The sequence below is a fragment of the Carcharodon carcharias genome, chromosome 13 (assembly GCF_017639515.1).
Source record: "Carcharodon carcharias isolate sCarCar2 chromosome 13, sCarCar2.pri, whole genome shotgun sequence".
NCBI lineage: Eukaryota > Metazoa > Chordata > Chondrichthyes > Lamniformes > Lamnidae > Carcharodon > Carcharodon carcharias.
Genome location: NC_054479.1, coordinates 127,898,275 through 127,923,909, shown reverse-complemented (window position 1 = coordinate 127,923,909; position 25,635 = coordinate 127,898,275). Strand labels below are relative to the sequence as shown.

The 25,635-nt window shown below is 46.0% G+C and overlaps 2 protein-coding genes across 2 annotated transcripts; one reads left to right on the top strand and one right to left on the bottom strand.

Annotated features, from left to right (window-relative positions):
• Window positions 1–1,795: 1,795 nt before the first annotated feature.
• On the top strand, window positions 1,796–23,437 carry LOC121285911 (carboxypeptidase A1-like; the record flags this gene model as incomplete). Its single annotated transcript, XM_041202853.1, has 12 exons — window positions 1,796–1,860; window positions 7,872–7,953; window positions 8,954–9,088; window positions 10,070–10,168; window positions 10,750–10,851; window positions 11,661–11,762; window positions 12,829–12,939; window positions 13,920–14,010; window positions 14,560–14,759; window positions 15,757–15,841; window positions 16,231–16,393; window positions 23,422–23,437. Coding segments are annotated over exons 1-12 (1,251 nt in total), but the record flags the coding sequence as incomplete, so codon positions are not given.
• On the bottom strand, window positions 20,010–20,893 carry LOC121285645 (small lysine-rich protein 1). Its single transcript, XM_041202297.1, has 2 exons — window positions 20,882–20,893; window positions 20,010–20,258 (listed from the first exon to the last, which is right to left on the bottom strand). Exons 1-2 carry the CDS (start codon window positions 20,891–20,893, stop codon window positions 20,010–20,012), a joined length of 261 nt encoding a protein of 86 aa, XP_041058231.1.
• Window positions 23,438–25,635: the final 2,198 nt, after the last annotated feature.

Here is a 25,635-nt window from a genome sequence, read left to right as displayed (position 1 = left end):
CACAGCCTTTTGGGGGAGGAGTGCCAAATTATTAGCCTTGTGATCACTTTGCACCAGTGCATTAGATTCTAGTGATTAGTGTACATGGGCACATACATTAATCTGATCCTCCATGGCTCCGAGTGTCTCACATCAAGAAAATCTTGCAATTTGTCTTATTATTTTAGTACATTACCCAGACCTCCCTGTCGCTTGCCATTTCAACACTCCCCGCTGCTCTCATGCCCACATGTCTGTCCTTGGCTTGCTGCATTGTTCCAGTGAAGCTTAACACAAACTGGAGGAACAGCACGTCATCTTCCAACTAGGCACTTTACAGCCTTCCGGACTGAATATTGAGTTCATCAATTTTAAATCATGAACTCTCTCCTCCAGCCCACCCCCTTTCCATTTCTTCCCCCTCCTTTTTGTTTTTTCCAATAATTTATATAGATTTTTCTTTTCCCACCTATTTCCATTATTTTTAAATGTATTTCCATCCATTGTTTTATCTCTACCTTTTAGCCTATTTCGATCCTTTCCCTTCAACCCACCCCACCCCCACTAGAGCTATCTGTACCTTGTTTGTCCTGCTTTCTACTCTTAATTAGCACATTCCTTTAGATAATATCACCACCTTCAACACCTCTTTGTCCTTTTGTCTATGACATCTTTTGGTTATTTCCACCTATTACTGGCTTCTTATCCCAACACCACCACCACCACCACCCCCCCCCCCCCCCCCCCCCCCCTTAAACCAGCTTATATTTTACCCCTTTCCTATTTTTACTTAGTTCTGTTGAAGGGTCATGAGGACTCGAAACGTCAACTGTGCTCTTCTCCGCCAATACTACCAGACCTGCTGATTTTTTCCAGGTATTTCTGTTTCTGTTTTTGTTTTGCAATTTGTCTTTCTTGGATCCAAAGTGAATGACCCCACACTGTTCATCCTGAACACCATCTGCTGCAGTTTTGCACATCACTTAGCCTGTCTATGCTCCTTTGTAACTTCCTGCTGCCATCTACATAACTACTGCTGGTTGGAATACAAGAATAAGGAAGTGAAGCATCAGTTGTACAGAGCCTTAGTCAGACCCTGTCTGGAGTAACAGCATTCAGTTTTGGGCGCCACACATGAGGAAGGATAAATTGGATTTGGAGGGAATGCGGTGTAAATACATCAGAATGATCCTGGGGCTTGAAAGGGTTAAATTACAAGGACAGCATAAGATTGATTTATATATTATAGAGTATAGCAGTTTGAGGGGTCATCTCATCGAGTTGTTTCAAATGATAAAGGAATTCTGTGGGGCAGATACTGAGAAACTATTTCCTCTGCTCCCCCAACAACTGCTCCAGATGAGATTAGGTAACTCAACATGGAACAGGCTTTGAAACTTTGTTCTCCCTGATAATGAAAGGGTTAGGAACATGCCAACTCACAAAATCATCTGTACATTTCCTCCCACTGCCACCGCTTCTAACCCTAAAAGTAAGTTTTATAAAGAATCACAAAGAGCAACAGCATTGAGTGATTTTGTTGAATTGGAAGTAGCCAATGCACAATTTTTCCATTCTTGAATTTGTTTGCACATTGTCGAGTTATGAAGAGGTACATATATTTATTCACAAGTATAAGGAGTTTGTTGGAAAAACAAACAAGGTTTTGATATGAACAGCTTCAACTTGTGTGGGAATTATTCCACCTTTGTACAGATTAATGTTGATCATTAATCTTTGGTCCGAGTCACTGCCTTGGCATCTCTGACCCTTTAAATATGGCCCAACACATTGTATCTTTCCACAAGGCTTCACCATGAGAACACTTCTGATCTTCTTGGCTCTGCTCGTGGCCGTTTATGCTCAGAGAGGTTTCGAGGGGTGAGTTGCAGTCTTGTGGCCAGGTTCCTCAATGTTATTATTCCACTCAGACACAAGGGTGGTAGGCCTTTACAAGGACCTCTTGGTTTGGAATCTGAGTTTGGAATCAGAAAGTTCCCAGGTTCAATCCTTGCCGTTTGTTGAGTTTGCTGATGCATAATGGAGGTGTTGTGACTGTTGACCTCTGTGGCTCTTAGCTCAGAATTGGGGTGGGGAAGGGGAAACTCATCCAGGGATACGCCATCTAAAAGATGTGTGTCCGTGTGAAGACAATTAGGTTTGGTTGTGACATCTCTCTTACCAAAATAGCCAGCCAACACTAATGGCTGAGATTCCCACATGGATCAACTAGATGAGGTGTTCTCATCTGAACCTTGGAGAGTAAATGGGAAAGAGTTGCTCTTTTGATGGCTACTCATAAGCCTGTGGTGTGCTAACACACCCCTGATTAGTATCAAAGTGGTTGCACCATTGGTTCCAAGGATAAACATACTGAGAGTAATCAAGTGTTCTGTTCAATTCCAGAGTGTTGGCTGTGATATAGTTGCTGATGTTTAAGGATCAGCACTGTTAGTGACTGAACTAGAAAGCCTCACTAATCCATAGCAAATCAAACCTTGACCTGGAACCTAACAGAGACTAAAGATGGAGAAATGAGTGATGCAGTGATTAGTATATTGACCTTACACCTTCGCTATCTAAGTTCAAACATCATCCAAAGTGATGGGGTGAAGATCACATCTGGCACCCTCCTCTAGGGATTGCCTACAAAATGACTGGGAAAGTCTTTACTCCAATTCCTCATGGGTGAGGACCAACAAGGCAACTCATTCCACAAGTTGGTACTGAATTGGCAATCAAGGAAACTGGGTACGGAAAGTGGAGAATTGTCATCTTGGAGTAGTTGTGAGTGTCCCTCTCAGGATGGGTCTGAGGCACATAGCTGGGGCTGAGTAGAGAGAGCTGTGTAGTGATCATCTGACCATTTTGTAACTGAGTCTATCAAGTTGGGGGGATCAGCAGGTTAAAGGCCTGGAAGGTCAGAAGGAAGAGACGACTTTGGGCTGTAACAAAGACTACTGGGAATGCTGCTGGGTACTCCCATGGGGTCTCTGAAATATCTGCAAGGATTAAGGCTTCATCTAAAATAAAAACAGAAGCAGAAATACCTGGAAAAACTCAGCAGGTCTGGCAGCATTGGCGGAGTAGAGCACAGTTGATGTTTCAAGTCCTCATGACCCTTCAACAGAACTAAGTAAAAATAGGTAAGGGGTGAAATATAAGCCGGTTTAAGGGGGTAGGGAGGTTGTTTGAATAAGAAGCCAGTAATAGGTGGAGATAACTAAGATGTTACAGACAAAAGGACAAAGAGGTGTTGAAGGTGGTGATATTATCTAAAGGAATGTGCTAATTAAGAGTAGAAAGCAGAACAGACAAGGTACAGATAGCTCTAGTCGGGGTGGGATGAATAAATACTAAAAGGGCTAAAAGGTAGAGATAAACAATGGGTGGAAATACATTTAAAAATAATGGAAATAGGTGGGAAAAGAAAAATCTATATAAATTATTGGAAAAAATAAAAAGGAGGGGGAAGAAACAGAAAGGAGGTGGGGATGGAGGAGAGAGTTCAAGATCTAAAATTGTTGAACTCAATATTCAGTCAGGAAGGCTGTAAAGTGCCTAGTCGGAAGATGAGGTGCTGTTCCTCCAGTTTACGTTGAGCTTCACTGGGACAATGCAGCAAGCCAAGGACAGACATGTGGGCAAGAGAGCAGGGTGGAGTATTAAAATGGCAAGCGACAGGGAGGTCTGGGTAATGCTTGCGGACAGACCAAAGGTGTTCTGCAAAGCGGTCACCCTGGTCTCTCCAATGTTGAGGAAACCACATTGAGAGCAACGAATGCTCTAAGATGAGGGAAGTGCAAGTGAAATTCTGCTTCACTTGAAAGGAGTGTTTGGGCCCTTGGATGGTGAGGAGAGAGGAAGTGAAGGGGCAGGTGTTGCATCTTCTGCAGTTGCATGGGTAGGTGCCGTGGGAGGGGGTTGAGGAGTAGGGGGTGATGGAGGAGTGGACCAGGGTGTCACCGAGGGAACGATCCCTACAGAATGCCGCCAGGGGGGCTGAAGGGAAGATATGTTTGGTGGTGGCATCATGTTGGAGTTGGAGGAATTCCCTTCTCACACTGAACAATTTCTCCTTTTACTCCTCTCACTTCCTCCAAATAAAAGGTGTGGCTATGGGTACCCGCATGGGCCCCAGCTATGCCTGTCTCTTTATGGAGTATGTGGAACATTCCTTGTTCCAGTCCTACTTCGGCCCCCTCCCGCAACTCTTTCTCCGGTACATCGATGATTACTTTGGTGCTGCTTCATGCTCTCGTTGGGACCTGGATAAATTTATTAATTTTGCTTCCAATCTCCACCCCCCCCATCATTTTCACATGGTCCATCTCTGACACTTCACTTCCCTTCCTTGCCCTCTCTGTCTCAATTTCTGGTGATGGACTGTCCATTACAAGCCTACCGAGTCCCACAGCTACCTTGAATACAACTCCTCACACCCTGCTTCCTGTAAGGACTCCATCCCATTCTCTCAGTTCCTTCGCCTCCGTCACATCTGTTCCGATGATGCTACCTTCAAAAACAGTTCCTCTGACATGTCCTCCTTCTTCCTTAACCGAGGTTTTCGACCCACGGTGGTTGACCGGGCCCTCAACCGTGTCCGGCCCATCTCCCGCGCATCCGCCCTCACGCCTTCTCCTCCCTCCCAGAAACATGATAGGGTCCTCCTTGTCCTCACTTTTCACCCCATCAGCCTCCGCATTCAAAGGATCATCCTCCGCTATTTCCGCCAACTTCAGCATGATGCCACCACCAAACACATCTTCCCTTCACCCCCCCCCGGCAGCATTCCGTAGGGATTGTTCCCTCCATGACACGCTGGTCCACTCCTCCATCACCCCCTCCCACGGCACCCTTCCATGCAACCGCAGAAGATGCAACACCTGCCCCTTCACTTCCTCTCTCCTCACCGTCCAAGGGCCCAAACACTCCTTTCAAGTGAAGCAGCATTTCACTTGCACTTCCCTCAATTTAGTCTACTGCATTCGTTGATTTCAACAATTTTAGATCTTGAACTCTCTCCTCCATCCCCATCCCCTTTCTGTTTCTTCCCCCTCCTTTTTGTTTTTTCCAATAATTTATATAGATTTTTCTTTTCCCACCTACTTCCATTATTTTTAAATGTATTTCCATCCATTGTTTATCTCTACCTTTTAGCCCTTTTAGTATTCCTTCACCCCACCCCCACTAGAGCTATCTGTACCTTGTCAGTTCTGCTTTCTACTCTTAATTAGCACATTCCTTTAGATAATATCACCACCTTCAACACCTCTTTGTCCTTTTGTCAGTGACATCTTTTGGTTATCTCCACCTATTACTGGCTGCTTGTCCCAACAACCCCCGCGGCACCGCCACCAAACCCCCCCCCCCCCCCCCCCCCCCCCCCCCCTCCCCCCCGCACCTTAAACCAGCTTATATTTAACCCCTTTCCTATTTTTACTTAGTTCTGTTGAAGGATCATGAGGACTCAAAACGTCAACTGTGCTCTTCTCCGCCGATGCTGCCAGACCTGCTGAGTTTTTCCAGGTATTTCTAATTCTGTTTTTATTTTGGATTTCCAGCATCTGCAGTTTTTTGCTTTCATCTTAGAGCTTCATCTACTGGATGGTTCCAAATTGTAGCCAGGCTTTTCTCAGTGTCAGTTTTCAATTTAAGAATATGGATGGCAACGGTCTGAAGATTTTCCTGCAACTGTACCGATTGCCTGAAACAATGTCACTTTTTTAATGGTGACTCTGGTCTCTGGTCTCCTGATTATCTGCTCCTACACCCCTTCCATTTCACATCTCTTCTCACATAGTGATAACATCTGCAAGACTTCACACCTGACCTCATACTTCTTGCAATTACTGCTGAATTAGTCTTTCATCTCAGTGATCCTGGGATTTAAACCCACTTTTTGTAATAACCATATGCTAAAGGACTGATCCTTGGGTTTACACTTGGTCCCTTGTTAACTTATCGCTAAAGGACCAAAACTGTGGTTTACGCCCCCATCTCTTGTATTAACTTTACATCTAAAGACTGATCCTGGGATTTACACTTCATCTCTAGTATTAATCTTACACTAAACGTGCCCCCCACTGTAAAGACTCTCTTAAAGAATGACCTGGGAACGATGGAACCAGGCCTTAATAGGAGTTAGCTCTTTGAAAGCATGCAGGAGGGACAGAAGGGAGAAATAAATAATTGCTAAAATATATTTTATATATATATATGGCAGATCATCATCTGCCATTTCTGCCAACTCCAGCATGATGCCACCACCAAACACATCTTCCCTTCAGCCCCCCTGGCGGCATTCCATAGGGATCGTTCCCTCCGGGACACCCTGGTCCACTCTTCCATCACCCCTTACACTTCAACGCCCTCCCACGGCACCTTCCCATGCAACCGCAGAAGGTGCAACACCTGCCCCTTTACTTCCCCTCTCCTCACTGTCCAAGGGCCCAAACACTCCTTTCAAGTGAAGCAACATTTCACTTGCACTTCCCTCAATTTAGTCTACTGCATTCGTTGCTCCCAATGTGGTTTCCTCTATATTGGAGAGACCAAACGCAGACTGAGTGACAGCTTTGTGGAACACCTTCGGTCTGTCTACAAGCATTACCCAGACCTCCCTGTCACTTGCCATTTCAACACACCACCCTGCTCTCATGCCCACATGTCTGTCCTTGCTTGCTGCATTGTTCCAGTAAAGCTCAACGCAAACTGGAGGAACAGCACCTCATCTTCCGACTAGGCACTTTACAGCCTTCCAGACTGAATACTGAGTTCAACAATTTTAGATCTTGAACTCTCTCCTCCATCCCCACCCCCTTTCCGATCTTCCTCTTTTTTTTCCCAATAATTTATATAGATTTTTCTTTTCCCACCTATTTCCATTATTTTTAAACGTATTTCCTTTCTATTGTTTTATCTCTACCTTTTAGCCTTTTTTGATTCCTTCACCCCCACTAGGGCTATCTGTACCTTGCTTGTCCTGCTTTCTACTCATAATTATCACATTCTTTAGATAATATCACCACCTTCAACACCTTTGTCCTTTTGTCTGTGACATCTTTTGGTTATCTCCACCTATCACTGGCCCTCTATCCAGCTCTATCTATTCCACCCACCCTTAAACCAGCTTATATTTCAGCTCTCTTCTATTTTTACTTAGTTCTGTTGAAGGGTCATTTAGACTCAAAATGTTAACTGTGTTCCTCTCCGCAGATGCTGTCAGACCTGCTGAGTTTTTCCAGGTATTTTTGTTTTTGTTTTGTGCTAAAATATATTTGTTCACTTTAGTTGTTCTCCGAAGCTGTGATGCATTCCGCAGATCAAAACGATCCCAGAAGTTCTCTCATAGCTTCACAAAGTATCTTTCAACATCTCTACTCTCATGAGGTACCTGTGCTATACCAGCTCGGAGCAAACTCTCACCTCGGAAGGTCATGGGTCCAAGTCCCACTTCAGCGATTCGAGCATAAAATCTAGGCTGATACTTCAGAGCAGAACTGAGGGAGCACTGCACTGTCAGAGATGCCATCTTGACGTTAAACCGAAGCCCTGACTGCCCTCTCAGGTGAAGGTAAAAAAATACCGCAGCACCACTGGAAGAACAGGGGGTATCTCACCATTGCCCTGAGGCAATCTTTATCTCTCAGCCTACTTTATTACAACAGATTATCTGGTCATTTATCTCATTGCTATTTGTGGAACCTTGCTCTGTGCAAATTGACTGCATTTTGCTACATTTCAACAGTGACTATATCTTAAAGTACCTTGCTGTGGGACATACTGGGATCATGAAAGGGTGCTATAAATATGCAAGTTCTTTTCTTTCTTAATAATTAATCAGAGGCCCAAAAATGAAACACTGGCACTGATACCTGCCCTCTTTGTAGGGATCAGGTCCTCCGGATAACACCAAGAGATGAAGAACAGGCGAGACTAGTGATGTCCTTGGAGGATCAGGAGCATCTCCAGGTGAGTCAAACTGTAAATCTGCACCTCTCACCATAAGCTATAGAGGGAGCTACAAACACATGAACTCTTCATCAGCGGCCAGCCCATGGCATTGCTGAAAGATAGACTAAAGTCTACATCATCATTCCAATGTTTCAGTGTTAATCTGTCCAGCTCCTTTAAGACTGCCATTCAAACTGGCCTCACCAGGTTTTGGAGCTACTTATAACTGTTGGGACCAGAGAGTAGTTCCAACAGGTTGTAAATGTCAGGCTCTAAGTCAAAAAATGACTTTCTCCCCCTTTTTAAAATTTCATTTGCCTGTGTAGCGAAACAACAACTTATATTTATATAGTGCCTTTAACGTGATGAAATATCCTAAGGCTTCACAGATGCATTATCAAACAAAATGTGACACTGAGCCAAATAAGGAGATATTGGGTCAGATGACCAAAAGTTTGGTCAAAGAGCAAGTTTTTAAGGAGTGTCTTAAAAGAGGAAAGTGAGGTGAAGAGGTGTAAGGAGGGAATTCCTGAGCTTAGAGCCCAGGCAGCTGAAGGCACGATCACCATTGCTAGAGCAAAAGAGACCAAAATTAAAGGATTGTGGGGCTGGAGGAGATTACAGGGGTAGAGTGGCCAAGGGCATGAAGGGATTTGAAAACAAGGTATGACTCTGGTGTGTGATGGGTATGATCAGTAACTGATCGATTTTCCTTCCTGTTATATTTCCTGTCACTGAAGTGGAATAAAACTGGGTTCAGATGACTTACAGTGTGAAAACTCTTACAGTAAATTCAGCAGCTTATCATTGGGATCTGGCCAACCAATTACACATGGCGACTAGCAACATTGTGTGGAAACATCTGTTTTTTGAACAAAACCTTGCTTCAGATGCCGTATATTGCTGTACACTAGTCAACAAGTCGTTGCCAGGAAATGTAGCCTATATTATATAATGTTCTGCAAATATATATTCCATATGTTAAACATAACCACAATTGTCCTCTCCCTCTCTCCAGCTTGATATATGGCGCAGTCCCATGAAGTCTGACCTCATTATAGATATCCATGTTCCAGACAGCAGCCTTCAGTCTTTCAAAGTGTTTCTGGAGCACAATGGTATTCAGTACTCAGTGATGATTGAAGACTTGCAGGTATGACACTAAACCAAATTAAGCCAGATAGAGGGACTACAATTGGGCTCAGTTTCCTGGGTCGGAGAGGGAGATATTTGGCCAGGTTTCCCATTCTTAATTTTATTCCAGTGGCCCCTGCTGTACATGTCTGTGACTGGGGTGTATGGAAGCCTGTGCAAGTGTCTGTGTATATGAGCTATGTGTGAGGGCCTATGTGTGAGTAGAGATATGTGTAAGTGTATGCAAATATGTGTCAGTGGCATGTGTGTGACTGCATGTACTTGGTTGTGAGTGTAGACTGTTTGCAGGGGTGTGGTGGTGGTGTGTGTGTGTGTGTGTATAGTGAATGTGACCATGTGCATGAGGTTATGCAAATGGGGGTGTGCATAATGTTCTGTATTCATGTGGGGGGTATGTACATATGAGTAGCGGTGGGTGTTTGGAGGCATTTGGGGTATGTGTATTTGTGAACAGGTTTGTGTGTGTTTACATTTGTATGAAGTGGGTATGTGACTTTGTAGTGGTGTGCATGTGTGTGGAATATGTATTTGGGTGTGTATGAAGGCTTGCATAAGTATATGTGAGTAGAGCTGTGTGTTTGGGGGCACATGGGGTGTGTATATATGTGAACAGTGGTGTGTAGGGTGTGTGTGTGTCTAGAAGGATGTATGAAATGTCAGATAAGAACAATATTAGATGAGAACAGCTGGTCCGTCATGTCTGCAGCATTGGGTAACCTGCTGAGCTGGAGATGAAGGAAGAAAATAGATGGGAGAGAAAATGACTATTAGTAATAATGGTCTTCTCAACCAACATCACTAAAACAGATTATCTGGTCATTTACTTCATTGCTGGATGTGGGACCTTGCTGTGTGCAAACTGACTGCTGTATTTCTCTGCATTACAACATTGACAACATTTGAAAAGTATTTTTGGGAAGCACTTAGGAATGTGCTGAGGGTGTGATACGTTCTGTATAAACCTGCATCTTACCTTTAGGTGCTGATTGATGATGAGAAAGCTGAGCTGGAGCAGATGACCATGATGGAACGTACCGCTTCCTCCTTCAGCTACGGCAAATACCACACTCTGGACGAGGTACACACTCAGGGGTTTTACTGGGAAGGAGTTGCATCACATTTTGTCTGCTGGGCTCTGACAACACTGTGACTGGGGTGGCGGGGGGTGGGGGGGGGTGGTGGTGGTGGTGGTGGTGGTGGTGTTGGGGGAGTGGTCAGAGGTAAAGTTGGGCACCAGCCAGCTCCTGATGCTCTTGGTCACTGCATGCAGGTCTTGCAGATAAAGTTGATGAAAGCATGAGGGAGGGAGGGTGGGACAGGGACAAGGAGAAGGAAAGAACAGTGGCCTCTACAGCTCCTTCCATCCACAGACCTTTCACTGACTCTCCACTACAGGAACGCTTCCAGCAACACTCCAGGCAATCTCATTTACACATCCCCAGCCACTTACTTTAGTTATTATGACAGATCTGAATTGTCATTTACTAGTTAGATTGGTTAGTTAGTATGACCAGGGCTAGCTAGATTAGTTGATGCATATAGCCAAAGCTGGAGTGTTTTCAATCGCCGTCTTTCTTTCATGTGTTCCTTCCTCTCCTGTTCCTCTACACAGAAGTGCTAGTCTGCAATGTTTTGATTTATCTTTAATCTTTGCGCCAGGTATATAGTTGGATGGACAGTCTTGCTATTGAGTATCCAGAACTGGTAGAGAAGCAACAGATTGGGACATCGTTCGAAGGCCGCCCGCTCTATGTGTTAAAGGTATGGAAATGATTTGAAAGTAATTGGGGACTAATTACACACTGGCCTCCCACCACCAGGTTCTTCACATCCAGCCAGGGATGAGGGGTTGAAAGTTGAATTTTCCTTCTTGCTGCCAGCTGTTGGGGACTTTGGGTAGTTCCAACCCAGCCAGGGGGCTTGGGCCCAGTTATCATGTGGAGCCACTGGCTTGATCATCATCCTAGGCCCAACTCTGGGCCTGTGCTCTAGGACCTGGCTTAACCAGAGAAGTCCCCATGACCCGAATGTCCAACCAAGATTGTTCAGTTCTCACTGAAACAAGAAGAATTATTCTCCCTTTGGTGGGATTTAATCCAACACCAAGGCAGATAAAGCAATTTGAGCGAGTCAGGCATGGGCTGTAGGGTTGCCAACTCTGGTTGGACAAATTCCTGTAGATTTTACCAGTTCACCCAGGCAGACTACCTTTTTTAAATCCTTCACCAATATTGTGTGTGGCACAATGGGAATCTGTTGGTAAATCCACTGTGAAGGGCGTGTTTCCATGAGGACAAAATTTCCTTGTTAGCTTTTGGGATATAAACTGTTGCTTGGGTGCTGTTTGGGGAAATTTGACTGGGGAGGATCATGAGCCTGTGACAGGGCCTGCCTCTGGTATTTGGTCCATTTGAGTGAACAGGTGGACTGTATTATGGGCTGTGCTCTCAGTTTCCTCTCTGCTTCCCCAGACGACGCTTTAAGCCTGCCAGGTTCTAAGGGAGAAAATCTACCCCCCTCGCTGCAGGGCTGTGTTCCTCCTTGTAACCATATCCTATTCACTTTGACAGTTCAGCACCGGTGGAACTGGACGCCCGGCAATCTGGATTGACGGTGGGATCCATGCCCGTGAGTGGGTCTCTCCTGCCAGTGCAATCTGGATGGCGAAGAAGGTAAACAAACCCATAGTCAGTGAAGTTGTCAGGCATTGTTAATGCCCAAGGCATCATAGATTAAACTGAGCCACACAGAGCAAGAAAGGTCTGGGGTCTATTCCTGTTTTGTGCTCTGTTAGCTGACTTCAGTGCTTGGAGGTGATGGCGGGGGTGGGGGGGGTGGGGTGGGGGGGGGGGGGGGGGGGGGGGGGGGGGTGCGGTGGGGTGGGGGGGGCGGGGGGCGGTAGTGGTGGTGGTGGTGGTGGGAGGGGAGGGTGGGAGGAGGAAGAAGGGTTGGCCTCAGGACCCTGTGGAAGGGAGAGAAGCAGGGTGGGGCAATAGAGTCAACATCAGCACCCTGGGGTTCGAGGATGGACAGAATTGTGAGGCTTTGTGTGACAGGTGGAGATTGACTGACCCTGGTGGCAGGGTAGCTGTTTCCCGGTTCTCTGTTTATCTGTTTCTTGTTGCATCCCATTCACTGTCTCTCTTTATCTGTTTTTTCCTGTCTCACTTTCTTTCTCTTCATTTTACTCTGTCTCACTTAGTCTACTTCTTTATTTGTGCCTTGTTCTGTCTCACTCTCTTCTACCTTACTCTCTGTCTCACTTGCTATCGATCGAGCTATCTGTGACTCGTTCTATCTCACTATCTCTCTCTCTCTACGTTTTATCTACTTCACTCTATCTCTATCAGTTTCGCTCACTTGGTCTGTTTTTCTCTTCTCTCACTTGCTCAGACGAGGTTTTCGAGCATTTGCACTGTGCTGGATGGCACTGTGGGTTTTTTGTTTATATTTGTTCATGGGGTGTGGGTGTCGCATTTATTGCCCATCCCTAATTGCCCCGAGAAGATGGTGGTGAGCTGCCTTCTTGAACCGCTACAGTCCAGGTTCCTTGGGGTGTATGGTAACTGTAACTCGGGGTGTGGTACTGAGATTTGCACACCTGGAATGCACCAGGTTTGATCCTTGAGCGATGTATGGCTGCTAACCTTTGTCGAAATTCAACCCAGTCCCAAATAACACTGAGGAAAAGAGCAGGGATCAAGCACAATTCGTTGTATCACAAATTCTCTCTTTCAGATCTGCACTGACTATGGCCAGGAACCTTTCATCACATCACTGCTGAGGAAAATGGACATCTATATGGAAATTGTGATGAACCCAGATGGTTATGTTTATACCCACACCAAGGTCAGTACCCCAAGGGTTTCCAGCTTGACTGAACCACTCCGATATCTTCAAAATCTTGGGTTAGGCTCTGTCAATATTCACCACAAACGCTTAGCAGCTTCCGTTGGTCCCTTATGTGAAGGAGACAATCTTCATGTGACTGAGCGATATGATACGCTGTCAGTAAATACAGGTGATCTGGTCACTTATCACGCCACTGTTTGTGGGAGCTTGCTGTGCACGAATTGGCTGCTGCGTTTCCCTTATATTATAACCACCTCTTAAGAAAGTAACTTCATTGGTTGTAAAGTGGTTTGGGATGTTCTCAGGTCATGAAAGGCGCTATATAAATTGAAGTGCCTTCTATTTCTCCTGACTTCATGAAGATGCTGTAGTCGTTGTGCTCATGAGGATGCTATAACAACAACTTATATTTATATGACATTTTTAATGTGATAAGATGTCCCAAGGCACTTCATAGGAGCATTACAAAACAGAATATGACACAGATACTGAAGGAGATATTAGATCACATGATCAAAAGCTTGGTCAAAGATCTTAAAGGAAGAAAGAAAGGTGGAAGGGTATAGGAAGGCTATTCCAGAGTTGTGGGCCGAGGCAGCTGAAGGCATGGCCACCTAGAGGAGGAATGATTAAAACCAGGGATGCTCAAGATGCCAGAATTAGAGGAACGCAGATATCTTGGAGCGTTGTGGAGCTGGAGGAGATGACAGAGAAAGCAAGCGACAAGGTCATGGAGGGATTTGAAAACATGGATGAGAATTTGAAAATTAAGATGTTGCTTGACCAGGAGCCAACATAGGTCAGCGAGCACAAGAGTGATAGGGGAACGGGACTGGGTGCGAGTTAAGACACGGGCAGCAGAGTTTTCGATAACCTCGAGTTTACGAAGGGTAGAATGTGGGACACCAGCCAGGAGTGCGTTGGAATAGTTGAGTCTGGTGTAATGCTGGTGTTCTGATAACATGACCTTTTTCTAGAACCGTATGTGGCGTAAAACCAGGTCCACAGCCCCTGGAAGGAAATGTGTTGGGGTCGATGCCAACAGGAACTTTGATGCTGGGTTTGGAGGTGTGTGAAATGATTTTTTTTCTTCCTCCTTTAGCTCCATAAGAACATATGACCCTTAAGGCGCGTCCTGATGTCATCAGTTAGTGAATGCCAGAGATTTATTTGACCACTGTAGGCATCACCACTGTGTCTAGTCTTGCCTTCATCTGACGCCTACACACAGACACCATACAATGGTTGGAGGAGGGGTGGGCTGAGGGAAACGTGGTTTTCACGGGATAAGTTGCCAGAAGTCAGAATCCTGGCTGAATATGGAATATGGAGACTGAGATCAGGTTAACTGAAGGCAGACAAATGGGTTCCAAAATTTCATGTCAGGACTGTGGCTGGAAGTAAGAGAGTGCAGACTTCAGGTGGGTACAGGATCAAACTTGGTTTTGATGCCCCTGTTGTTGAATAGCTGGTCATTGCCCTTTGGGCAAGATAGTGGCATGCACCAGTGCCTGGGAATTAGCAGCAGAGGAGGAAGAGGTGAGATGGGCTGAGAGCAATACAGAGGGACTAAGATGTTTGTGTAAAGATTAATGACAGCTGCTGCCCATATGACAGGTCCCGGAACCAGTAACAATCCGTGCATGGAGACGTACCATGGGCCCCACCCCAACTCTGAACCCGAGGTCGCGGCCATTGTGAACTTTGTGCGGAGTCACAGAAACATCAAGAGCTTCATCACCATTCACAGTTACTCACAGCTCCTCATGTTCCCTTTTGGGTACAAGTGTGTGCACCCTGCTAATTACCAGGAGCTGGTAGGTCAAACCTTCTTTACAATCTTTATTGTCCACTTTTCTACATCACCCCCACCCCGCTGCCTCTTCCTCCATCTCCTATGAATATTCCCCCATCTCCAATGAATATTCCCCCATTTCTTGAGCAGGCTGGACCCATTGATGAGGTGAGAGGACTGTTTCACTGAAGCTGTGCCCCCTCCATTAACTCCTCCAAATGGCCAGTCTATTCAACGTCACCAGCAGGCGCAGTGCTGTCCTGGTCCCTGGCTGCACTCCCATTAGGATGAGATGTTGAGGTCTTCCCTTCCCTTCCCACTCAGATGGATGTAAAATATTCAGTGGTGGTCTTTGAAGGAGAGTGACGAATTCTTTTGGTTATTACAACAGTAACTGCACTTCAAAAAGTACTTCATTGACTGTAAAGTGCTTAGGGATGCCCTGCAATCATGAAAAGTGCTAAATGAATTGAATTCTTTATTTTCTCTTTTGCACTTTGCTTTTTTTGCACTTCAATATCTGGGACTATTTATACATAACCCACCTGCAAGATATTAAAAGGCCAGATAGAACCCATGATACAGTGGACTGTTTATGGGTCATGGGAGGAGTTTTGGCAGCACATTGGTTATGTTATTGGACTAGTAATCAGAATTCAATAAATCTGGAATAAAATAAAAAGCTAGTATCAGTAATGGTGACCAGAAGACTACTAGATTGTTGTAAAAAACCCATCTGGCTTACTAGTATTCTTCAGGAAAGGAAATCTGCTGGCCAGTTGTGACTTCAGGCCCACAGCAATGTGGTTGATTCTTAACTACATTCTGAAATGGCCTAGCATGCCACTCAGTTGTAATAGGGATGGGCAATAAATGCTGGCCTTGCCAGTGACACCCACATCCTGTGAATGATTAAGTGACCTTTTCTAATTCTGCTCTCATTTTCCATGATCAGTGCTCCAGACTGGACCATGGGAAGGTGATTGGTGAAGTGTGCTGATTCTGTTTTCTCTCTGCAGGAGGCACTTGCTAAATCTGCTGTCAGCTCTTTAACCTCATTGTACGGAACACGGTATAAGGTCGGGTCTATCTGTGATGCAATCTGTAAGTACAATAACCGCACCCAGTAACAGTTACACATAGATGGGGCAAAAGCTTTCTTTTAGGGTCATCCTTGGCTGAATCAATAGCACTCTTTCCCCTGAGTCAGAAAGTCATGGGTTCAAGTCCCAGGAAACTGAGCAGATAGTCCAGGCTGACCTTCCAGTGCAGTACTGAAGGAGTACTGCAGTGTGGGAGGTGCCACCTTTCAGATAAGGCCCTGCATGCCCCATCAGGTGGAAGTTAAAAGATGTCATAGCCCTATTTTCAAGAAATCTAGGGCATTCTCCTTGCTGGTGTTATATAAATGCAAATCTTTCTTTTGAATGAGGAAATGATAAGCTGTGATGACAAAACACTCTTAAGGTTTACGCTCTCCTTTTCCATTTCAGACCAGGCCAGCGGAGGCAGCATTGACTGGACATACAACGAGGGCATCAAGTACTCCTTTGCCTTTGAACTCCGTGACACCGGTCGCTATGGTTTCATGCTGCCATCCAGGCAGATTCTCCCAACTGCTGAGGAGACTTGGCTGGCGATGAGGACAATCATGGAGTACGTTAGCGACCGCTCGTGATCTTTATACCAATTGGGACAACATAGAGTTAGGGTTATAGCTAAACTTGTCATTTGATGATCATTCATTATGTCAAACATGTTGTAATTTGCAACAACTCCCATTGAGCTGCTTCTGTTTTACTTGTATTTTTATCAATGCATTGTCATGTAAATGTATGAGCAAAACCCACCACCACCCCCATCGTCAAAAAAAAATAAAGATTAGAAAGGGACAATCCTGACTGATATTTGAAATTCAATCCTTTTAGACTGAGCTGAAAGTTTTCTTATTGGAAACAGAGACAAACAGGAACAAAACTGTCCTGAGTGGCTGAGCACTCTGGTGCTGCGTTTACCTCATATTATCGGGCAGTAGTTGTGTAAGGAAGTTTAAAAAAAGAGAAAAAAACTGTCGGGATTGTAAGAGCTCATCCTCACAGAATAGCCTGCAGCAACACACTCCCCAATCACAAGTGAACCTCTCCCACCACTAATGAAGCTACCCCTGATCATTAATAAACCCTCCCATAATCTTTAGTAACCCCCATTACTAGTAAACCAATCATTAAAATCTCTCCCCCAGTCACAGGTAACCTCTTCTCCCATTGCTGAAAAAAATAATTAACTTTCATTTTTTAGTACCTCTCGCGCTCTCAGAAAACCCCAAATCATAGCCAATAAAGTATTTTGTAAGTTGCAGTCCAGAGGTTTGGGCATAGTCCAGACCAATATTCCAATGCAGTATTGAGGGAGTGTCACACCATCTGAGGTGCTATCACTTGGGTTAAACTGATGCCTCATCTGCCCTTCTCAGGTTGATGTAGAAGATCCAATGGCTCTACTGAAAGAGTAGGAGAGTTCTCCTGGTGTCCTATTTATCTCTCAACCAACAGCATTCAAACAGATTATTTGGTCTTTGATATGTGCAACTGGCTGTATTTTCCTATATTAGACCAGTTATTATGTTTCAAAAGTACTTAATTGGCTATTAAACACTTTGGGAGGTTCTAAGGTTGTGAAAGGTGCTATACAAATGCAAGTCCTTTCTTTCTTATGAATTGAAGTTGCTGTTATTTTATAGGCAGTCAATTTGTATACAGCAAAGTCCTACCAATACCATGAGGGAAGAGGCCAGTTAATCTGTATTCCGGGTATTGTTTAAGGGATAAATGTTGGTCAGGACACTGGGGGAGCTGCCTGTGCTTCAAATAATGCCATAGGATCTTTCACATTGAGCTAAACAGCTGGAGCAGGGCCTTGGTTTAACACAGTGGCAAAAGTGCAATGACTGAGCCAAGGCTGCCACTTAAACATCTCATTTGGAAGCTCTGAAAATACTGCGCTTCCTCTGTACTAGTGTGACGCCTAGATGGGTCTAAACCTCTGTGCTTCTCAGCCTCACTCTTGTCCTTTAAGACCCTTCTTAAAATCCATCACTTTGATGAACCTTTTGGGCTTCCTTCCGAATGTCTCCTCCTTTGTCTCAAAGTTCACATTTATTAGACTACACTCCTGTGAAGAGCTTTGGGACATTTCCCCATGTTAAAGAGACTATATAAATGCAAGTTGATGTTGCTGTTGATAGTAACAGACTATAAAATTTTGGCTGAATGATTATCCTTAAATTAGGAAATAAATTGGTTGCCCCCCCAGGCTCAGTGGATAAATAATCCGTTAGGTATGTTTTGACAGCAGCTTCCAAATCCACAACCTTTACCACCTTGGAGGACAAGGGCAGCAACTGCATGGGAACACCACCACCTGGAAGTTCCCCTCCAAGTCACTCACCATCCTGACTTGGAAATATATTGCCATTCCTTCACTGTCGCTGGGTCAAAATCCTGGAACCCCCCCATAACAGCACGGTGGGTGTACCTACACCACATGGACTGCAGGTGTTCAAGAAGCTGGCTCACTACCGCCTTCTCGAGGGCAATTAGGGGTGGGCAATAAAAGCTGGCCTAGCCTGTGATGCCCACACCTTGCAAATGAATTTTAAAAATTAATGAGCCACGTGGTTGGGAACAAGGTGCTAGTTTCAATTCCAGGTCTGTGCTGAGTTCTCCATTGGCTCAGAGTTAGGAGCACAACAGATAGGCTTGGGAAGACTGGCCAGATTTCTTGGCCCTGATGACTATTTAGTGACTACCACGTCCACTCTTGATAATTTATATGCACAGTCTTTGGGGGAGGGAAGAGCTCAGCATGGCTGTGATGAGTTCATAGTAAAATAGCCCGTGGACACTCAATGTCTCAGCAAATGCTTGCATGAGGTGTTGAATAGCCACTGATACTTGTGGAAGGGTCTCCAGGAGAGAGTCGATGTTGTGACATAAGGAGGGAGAATGGCAAATTTAAATTAAAAACTGGCTGTGGGGCAGTTATGGAGGAGCCAAAGTTAAAATATCCTCTGAATCAGAGGTTATGTCTCAGAAACGGGATCTTCAATATGATTTAATAATACCCTGATTACCACTGGGCCTAGGAACACCCTAATTACAGGTTTAGGATTCCTTTATTGAAATGAATACACCTTGTGAGATGATTTTCATTGCTTCCTTGTTCCTTGGTTTCCTTCCAAGTCACTGCTATTCTGGTGAAAGGGGTAGTCGATGACCTGCTTGTTCCCAGTCAAAGCCACTGAACAATTAACACCAATATAAATACAGTGCATCACATTTTGTAGTAAGGCTGTATAACGCCATAGGATTAGCAACAGGAGGCTATTCAGACCCTTGAGCCTGTTCTGCAATTCAATTAGATCATAGCTGATCTGTACCTCAACTCTATCGGCCTGCCTTTGATTCATGTCTATTGATGCCTTTCCCAACAAAAATCTACTGATATTAAGGTGTGAAAATTATCAATTGACCATCAGGGGGAGAGAGTTCCAGATTTTCTCCCTCAGCTTCTAACACGGTATCACATCAACCATTTTAAATAGAATAAATGAAAATAAATGGAAGCCGCATTTATAAATCACCTTTCATATTCTCAAGAATCTCAAACTGCTTCACAAGTTAGGAACTACTTGTGAAGTGTAGTCACTGTTGTTACTTAGGGTAATTTTGCAGACAATCTAAACATCAAGAACAAATTAGATAAATGATCGCTGAACCTTTCTTGGTGCTGGTGTCTGAGGGAGAAATGTTGGCCAGGACACCAGGAGAACTCCCTTGTTCTTTGACCAGTGCCATGGATCCTTTATATCCACCTGGTTCTTTTTAACTATAACTGCCTGAGGTGAGACACAGCTTACCTCTTTCAGCTATCTGTGTTCTGTTTTGTTGTGAGCTAGATAACATTACAGTGACAGTGTAGCACATCCCTGGTATATGTCCCCACCACTGGTGTACTGAGAAAATATAATCAATTTTCTATTCTTTTTTTACACCCTATCTACCACTTCCAAAATATCAGGTGGCATCCAGACACAATGGGATTGTACCCAGGCTGTCTTCAGATGAGGCAATTAGAGTCAAATGAACTCTCAAGATTTAGCCCAGAATGAGAAAGAGAGAGGATTTTTCCTCCCAATTGTGACGTATTGAAATATTAAATATTTATTTCTCTACATATGTCTTTTTTTTCTTGCTTTATTTATTTAGCCAATTCATCGCCGTCCTTTCTTCTTTGGACTACCAGGCCAGGCAAAGCCTCGAAAGCTTAGGCTGTCGGTGACATTGTGAGAGATGTAGTACAGGTTGAACATGGCTGCCGGGCTCAGAATATCCACCTCAGTTTCTTTCTCCTTCTTGTCCTTTTTCTTCTTCTTCCTGCCACCTGCACCCTTCTTACCGCCCTTTCCCTTCTTGCTGCTGGCACTTTGGGCCTTTCCCTTTGACTTGCGGCTTTTGGAGGGCTGCAACAGAAGCAGACAAGCTCAGCTTCACTCCAATCAAATGGTCACTCACAACGAGAGGTGCCTAATGGCAAGGGTCCCAACACCTAAACCTGCACCCAAAAGAAACTGATAGCTGTTGGCACTCTCATGGTCCCCCCCACCCTTGTTGAGCAACAGAATCAGTGTCACTGGCCTTCCACTGGTCAATCAAAGAGGTGGCAGACATTGGTCAAGCCATCCTTTCTCATCCCAGCAGAAGCACAGGACTTAGTGATATGATAGGAAGGAAACTGATGCCCCCATCAATGTATAAACACCCTTAAAACAAAGAAGATGAATCAATACTTGCCATTGTGAAATTATATGGATCGCAGGGGACGTAAGTTCTTAGTGTTGTTCAAAGGCAACCATTTCCTAGATAAAAAGAGCAGTTGGACAGTAACCATTGACACAGCCAAAACCCAATAAATCCATCACTGACATTACCATAACAGCATTTTGCCAGTCACTGCCTCTACTTCAGCTCATCTGCTACTGAAACCTTCCTCTATATCAACTTTGGACTTTATTACTCCAGTGGTCTCCAGGATGGTAATCCCACCCCGACCCCATGAGTTTCAAATCATTCAAAAAGCCCAAACCTTATTCCACATGTCAAGTCACATTTACCCATCATGCTGACCTCACTGGCCTACATCAACTCCTAGTCTCCCAAAGCCTCAAATTTAAAATAGTCACCATTGACCAGAAACTTACCTCAACTGGCCATATAAATACAGTGGCTACAAGAGCAGGTCAGAGACTAGGAATTCTGAGGTGAGTAGCTCACTCCCTGACTCCCCAAAATCTGTCCATCACCGACAAGGCAGAAGTCAGGAGTGTGATGGAATGCTCTCCGCTTGCCTGGATGAGTGCAGCTCCCTCAACACCCAGGAAGCTCGACATCACCCAGGACAAAGCAGCCTGCTTGATTGGGACCCTTTAAACATTCACTCCCTCCACCACCAACACACAGTGGCAGCAGTGTGTACCATCTACAAGATGCACTGTAGAAACTCACCAAGGATCCTTTGACAGCACCTTCCAAACCCGTAAACTCTACCACCTAGAGGGGCAAGTGCAGCAGACACATGGGAACATCACCACTTGCAAGTTCCCCTTCAAGTCACACATCATCCTGACTTGGAAACGTATTGCCGTTCCTTCACTGTCACTGGATCTAAATCTTGCAACTCTCTCCCTAACAGCATTGTGGGTGCACCTACACCACATGGACTGCAGCAATTCATTAAGGCGGCTTATTACCACTTTCTCAAGGGCAACTAGGGATGGGCAATAAATGCTGGCCTAGCCAGCGACGCCCACACCTCATGAACCAATAAAAAGAATCCATATTAATGCTTCGGACAAGCCTCTCTCATCCTCTTCTAACTCCATCAACACATCCCTCTACTCTCTCCAATATGTTTATCTGGTTTTCCTTAAATGCATCTGGGCTACTCGCCTCAAATACTTCCTGTGTAGCGAGTTTCACATTCTAACCACTCACTGGGTAAAGAGATTTCTCCTGAATTCTCTATCAGATTTCATAGTTACTGTCTTATATTAATGCTGCCCAGGGTGCCGCTGCTAAGTGGAAACATCATGTCTATATCATCATTTACCTGGCAGGGGAGAGACCTTCATCGTGTTTCTGCCAGGGAAAGAGAAATGGCTATAACCAGTCAAACCCCTTACCATGGAGTACCTAACACCATCCGAGTCATGGTGAAGGGCAGCGAGCAAGGAACAGGAATGGATAGGACCTTCTGCACCAAGAGGATCCTGTTCAAGCTGTGTGGTTTCGAGGCTGCGTGGGATCTACTGCCTCCAGGATTTCCCCAGCGCTGGTTTCTTTGATGTGACCTTCAAGCACGTGGCAGCTTGTGTCAAACTCCTGAAGGTGTTTGAGGAAAAGAAAGACCTGCCAGAAATGAAGATCCTGACGGTGGAGCTGCTCTTTGTTCTACCGTTGCATCGTGAACGGGTTGCGACGGTACATCTGTACAACCCCTACGTCCCTGTCGCTGACGTGCTCACCTTCCTTACCAGGTACTTCGATAAGGTTGGAAGCTGCACTGAAGTTAAAGATAATTTGGGGATCTGGACATGTAAACGCCAGGTTAAGGTAACGCTCAAGACTGACGGTAAGGGAGCTGTTTTCCACCCCCCCTTCCAGATTCGCTATCGGGGGAAGCCGTGGGTCTACGCTGGGCAACCCAAACTTTGTCGCTCATGCAGCAAGTCTGGTCATGTGGCGGCCAACTGCAGTGCTGTCCTCTGCAAGAACTGCAAAAAGGAAGGGCACCAGACAAAAGATTGTAAACAGGCTAAGTGCTGCAACCTGTGTGGCGAGGCAAGTCACCTCTACAAGACCTGCCCCAAACATTGCCGTACTTATTCACAGGCAGCTAAAGCCAACGAGGGGGAAGCAGAAGAAATGCCTCGTGTCACTCCAACCACCAAGGCCCCCAGGGAGAACAACGAGACAAAGGAGGACACAGAGAGAGACAAGGTGGAGGAAAAGATTGAGGCAGCAGACTTCCAATCAACAGCACTGCCCCCTGATCCTCCCACTCCTCAGGAGAGCAAATCAACGGAGGAGGAGGAGGCAGCAGTGGGAAAGCAGCAGGGGGAGTGGCAGCTGGTGAAGAGAGCAAAAAGGAAGGAGGGGCAAAAAAGAAACCAAGCCTCTTCCCAGACAAGAGTCAAGAGGCATCTCCTATCCGACACAGATAACAAGAGCAGCAGCTCTTCGGACGAAGAAGTGCCAGGGCGGCGCCAACAGAAGAAGCGGCAAAACGCTAGGGAGTTGGAGGACGAGACACCCAAGCTCCAGAACATTGGAGAAAATGAGGAGACCAACGCACCCCAACTTTGCCCACAACCTGAAGATGCCAGTGCACCACAACCCCAGGAATCTGGGAACAGTGAGGCGCTCAGCGCACCCCAGCTCCGGGAAGCCGGGAGCAGCAACGCCCCAGAGGGGGAGAGGATTGGAGAAGCTTCTCCAACAGAGGACATTTCAAACCCCGCTCTCTGCACGGACCCCCAGATGCCACCCGAGCAGAACATCTCCAATGGGCAGGTTCAGGACGCTTTCCTCAGCCCATCCCAAGTGAAGCACACCACGGGCATGAAGGAACTCTCGAGACAACAGGTTTGGTAAGCGACTAACTGCTTTAAAATGGGTGTAAAGATTGTATCCATAAATGTGCGTAGCATTAAATCTACTACGCGATGTGTTGCGACCTTGGATTACCTTGCCAAGGTCAAAGCTGACCTGTTGTTTCTGCAGGAGTGTGCAATACCGCACCTCAGCTCTTACAGGCAATGGTCATGATGGTGGTCCCATGGGCCATCGATCTGGTCGGGAGGAAACGACTCTCGTTCCTCCGGCCTGGGGATTCTGTTGCGGGGAGGCAGCTTCACCGTCTCCCAGGTTAAGGAGGTGGTGGGCGGGCTTCTCCTCGTAGCAGACGTAATGTATAAGAAGGCTCCACTCCGTTTAATTAAAGTCTACGCCCTGTCACAAGGGGCTGAGTGGCTGGAGGTTTTTCAGCAGCTCCCACTGCTGCTGACGACCTCCAGACCGGTCATTCTGGGCGGTGACTTCAACTGCATCATTGATGCGGCTGGACGATCCGGCAGGGCCGACAGCAGATTGGACGCTACTTCCAGATCCCTGATGGAAACAGTAAAGGATGCCAAGCTGCACGACGTCTTCAGCAACCCTGCAGATGGAGCGCAGCGTAGATACACCTGGTCGTGGCCAGACGGGTCCGTCTGTTCCAGGATAGACTTCCTGTTTGCGTCCCGTGCTTTCACAGTCAGATCCACCGACGTCAAACCGGTGTTCTTCTCTGACCACTGCCTCCTACTGGCTGACTGTCACTTAGAGAAGGACCAGAGGGTTGGCAGGGGGGTATGGAAGCTAAACGTGCAACTGCTGACCCCAGAGAACATTGAGGAGCTCAAGAGGGAGTACAAAGGTTGGAGAACCATGAAACCCCTCTTTGAGTCACTGACACACGGGTGGGAAGCGATCAAGGGAAACATCAAGAGGTTTTTCATCCTCAAAGGCACCCAGAAAGCTCGAAAGGAACAGAGGGAAATGTCCCGACTCCAGAAAAACATGCAGAATCTGCTCTGGCTGCGGTCGATGGGGGTCGATATCAAGGAGGAACTCCAAGAGGTGAAGAGCCAGCAAGCCTCGCTCTTTGCCTCGGAGGCCTCCAAGATCATCTTCCGTTCCAGAGTCCGCACCGTGGAGCAGGATGAGACGTGTTCACGTTTCTTCTTCCAAAAGGTACACAGAGAGAGCTCTGTGATCAGCAGCCTGAAGGAAGAAGACGGCTCAGTAAAGTCATTGCAATCTGACATTTTGAGGATCAGCAAATCCTTTTATGCCGGATTGTATGACGTGATGCCCACAGACAGCACGGCCTCCCAGTCCTTCCTGTCCTCTATCACGGAGGTCTTAGATGACAGTACACGGGAGAGTCTGGACAAAGCGCTAACTCCTGACGAACTGACTGAGGCCCTTGAGTCCTTCGAGAAGAGTAAAACTCCCGGAAGCGACGGCTTGCCGGCGGAGCTGTATTTGGCTCTGTGGGACTGGATCGGCCCAGACCTGCTAGAAGTGTACGAGAGTATGCTCCTGGCTGGCAGTATGTCAGAATCCATGAGGAAAGGCATTATCACCCTCATCTACAAGCACAAGGGGGAAAGGGAGGAAATTAGAAATTGGCGACCCATTTCACTGTTGAATGTGGACTATAAAATTCTGTCCAAGGTCATCGCCAATCAGGTCAAATCCACTCTGGAATTGGTGATCTACCCTGACCAGACCTGCACTGTGCCGGGCAGGAAGATCTCTGACAGCCTCGTGCTGCTCAGGGATACGATTGCCTATGTTCAGGACAGGGGTGTGGATGCCTGCCTCATCAGCCTGGATCAGGAGAAGGCCTTTGACAGAATATTGCACACCTACATGGTGGATGTGCTCTCCAAAATGGGGTTCGGGGAGGGAATTCGCAATTGGATCCAACTGCTCTACACTAACATCAGTAGTGCAGTCTCAGTCAATGGGTGGGAATCAGATAGCTTTCCTATTAAATCTGGAGTCAGGCAGGGCTGCCCTCTCTCGCCTGTTCTTTTCGTGTGTTGCATAGAACCCTTTGCTGAGTCCATCAGGAAGGATCCGGGCATAAGAGGAGTGACGATCCCAGGCAGTGGAGGCACTCAGGTCAAAGTCTCCCTGTACATGGACGATGTCGCCATCTTCTGCTCGGATCCGCTGTCGGTGCACAGACTTATCCACATCTGCGACCGTTTCGAACTGGCCTCGGGAGCC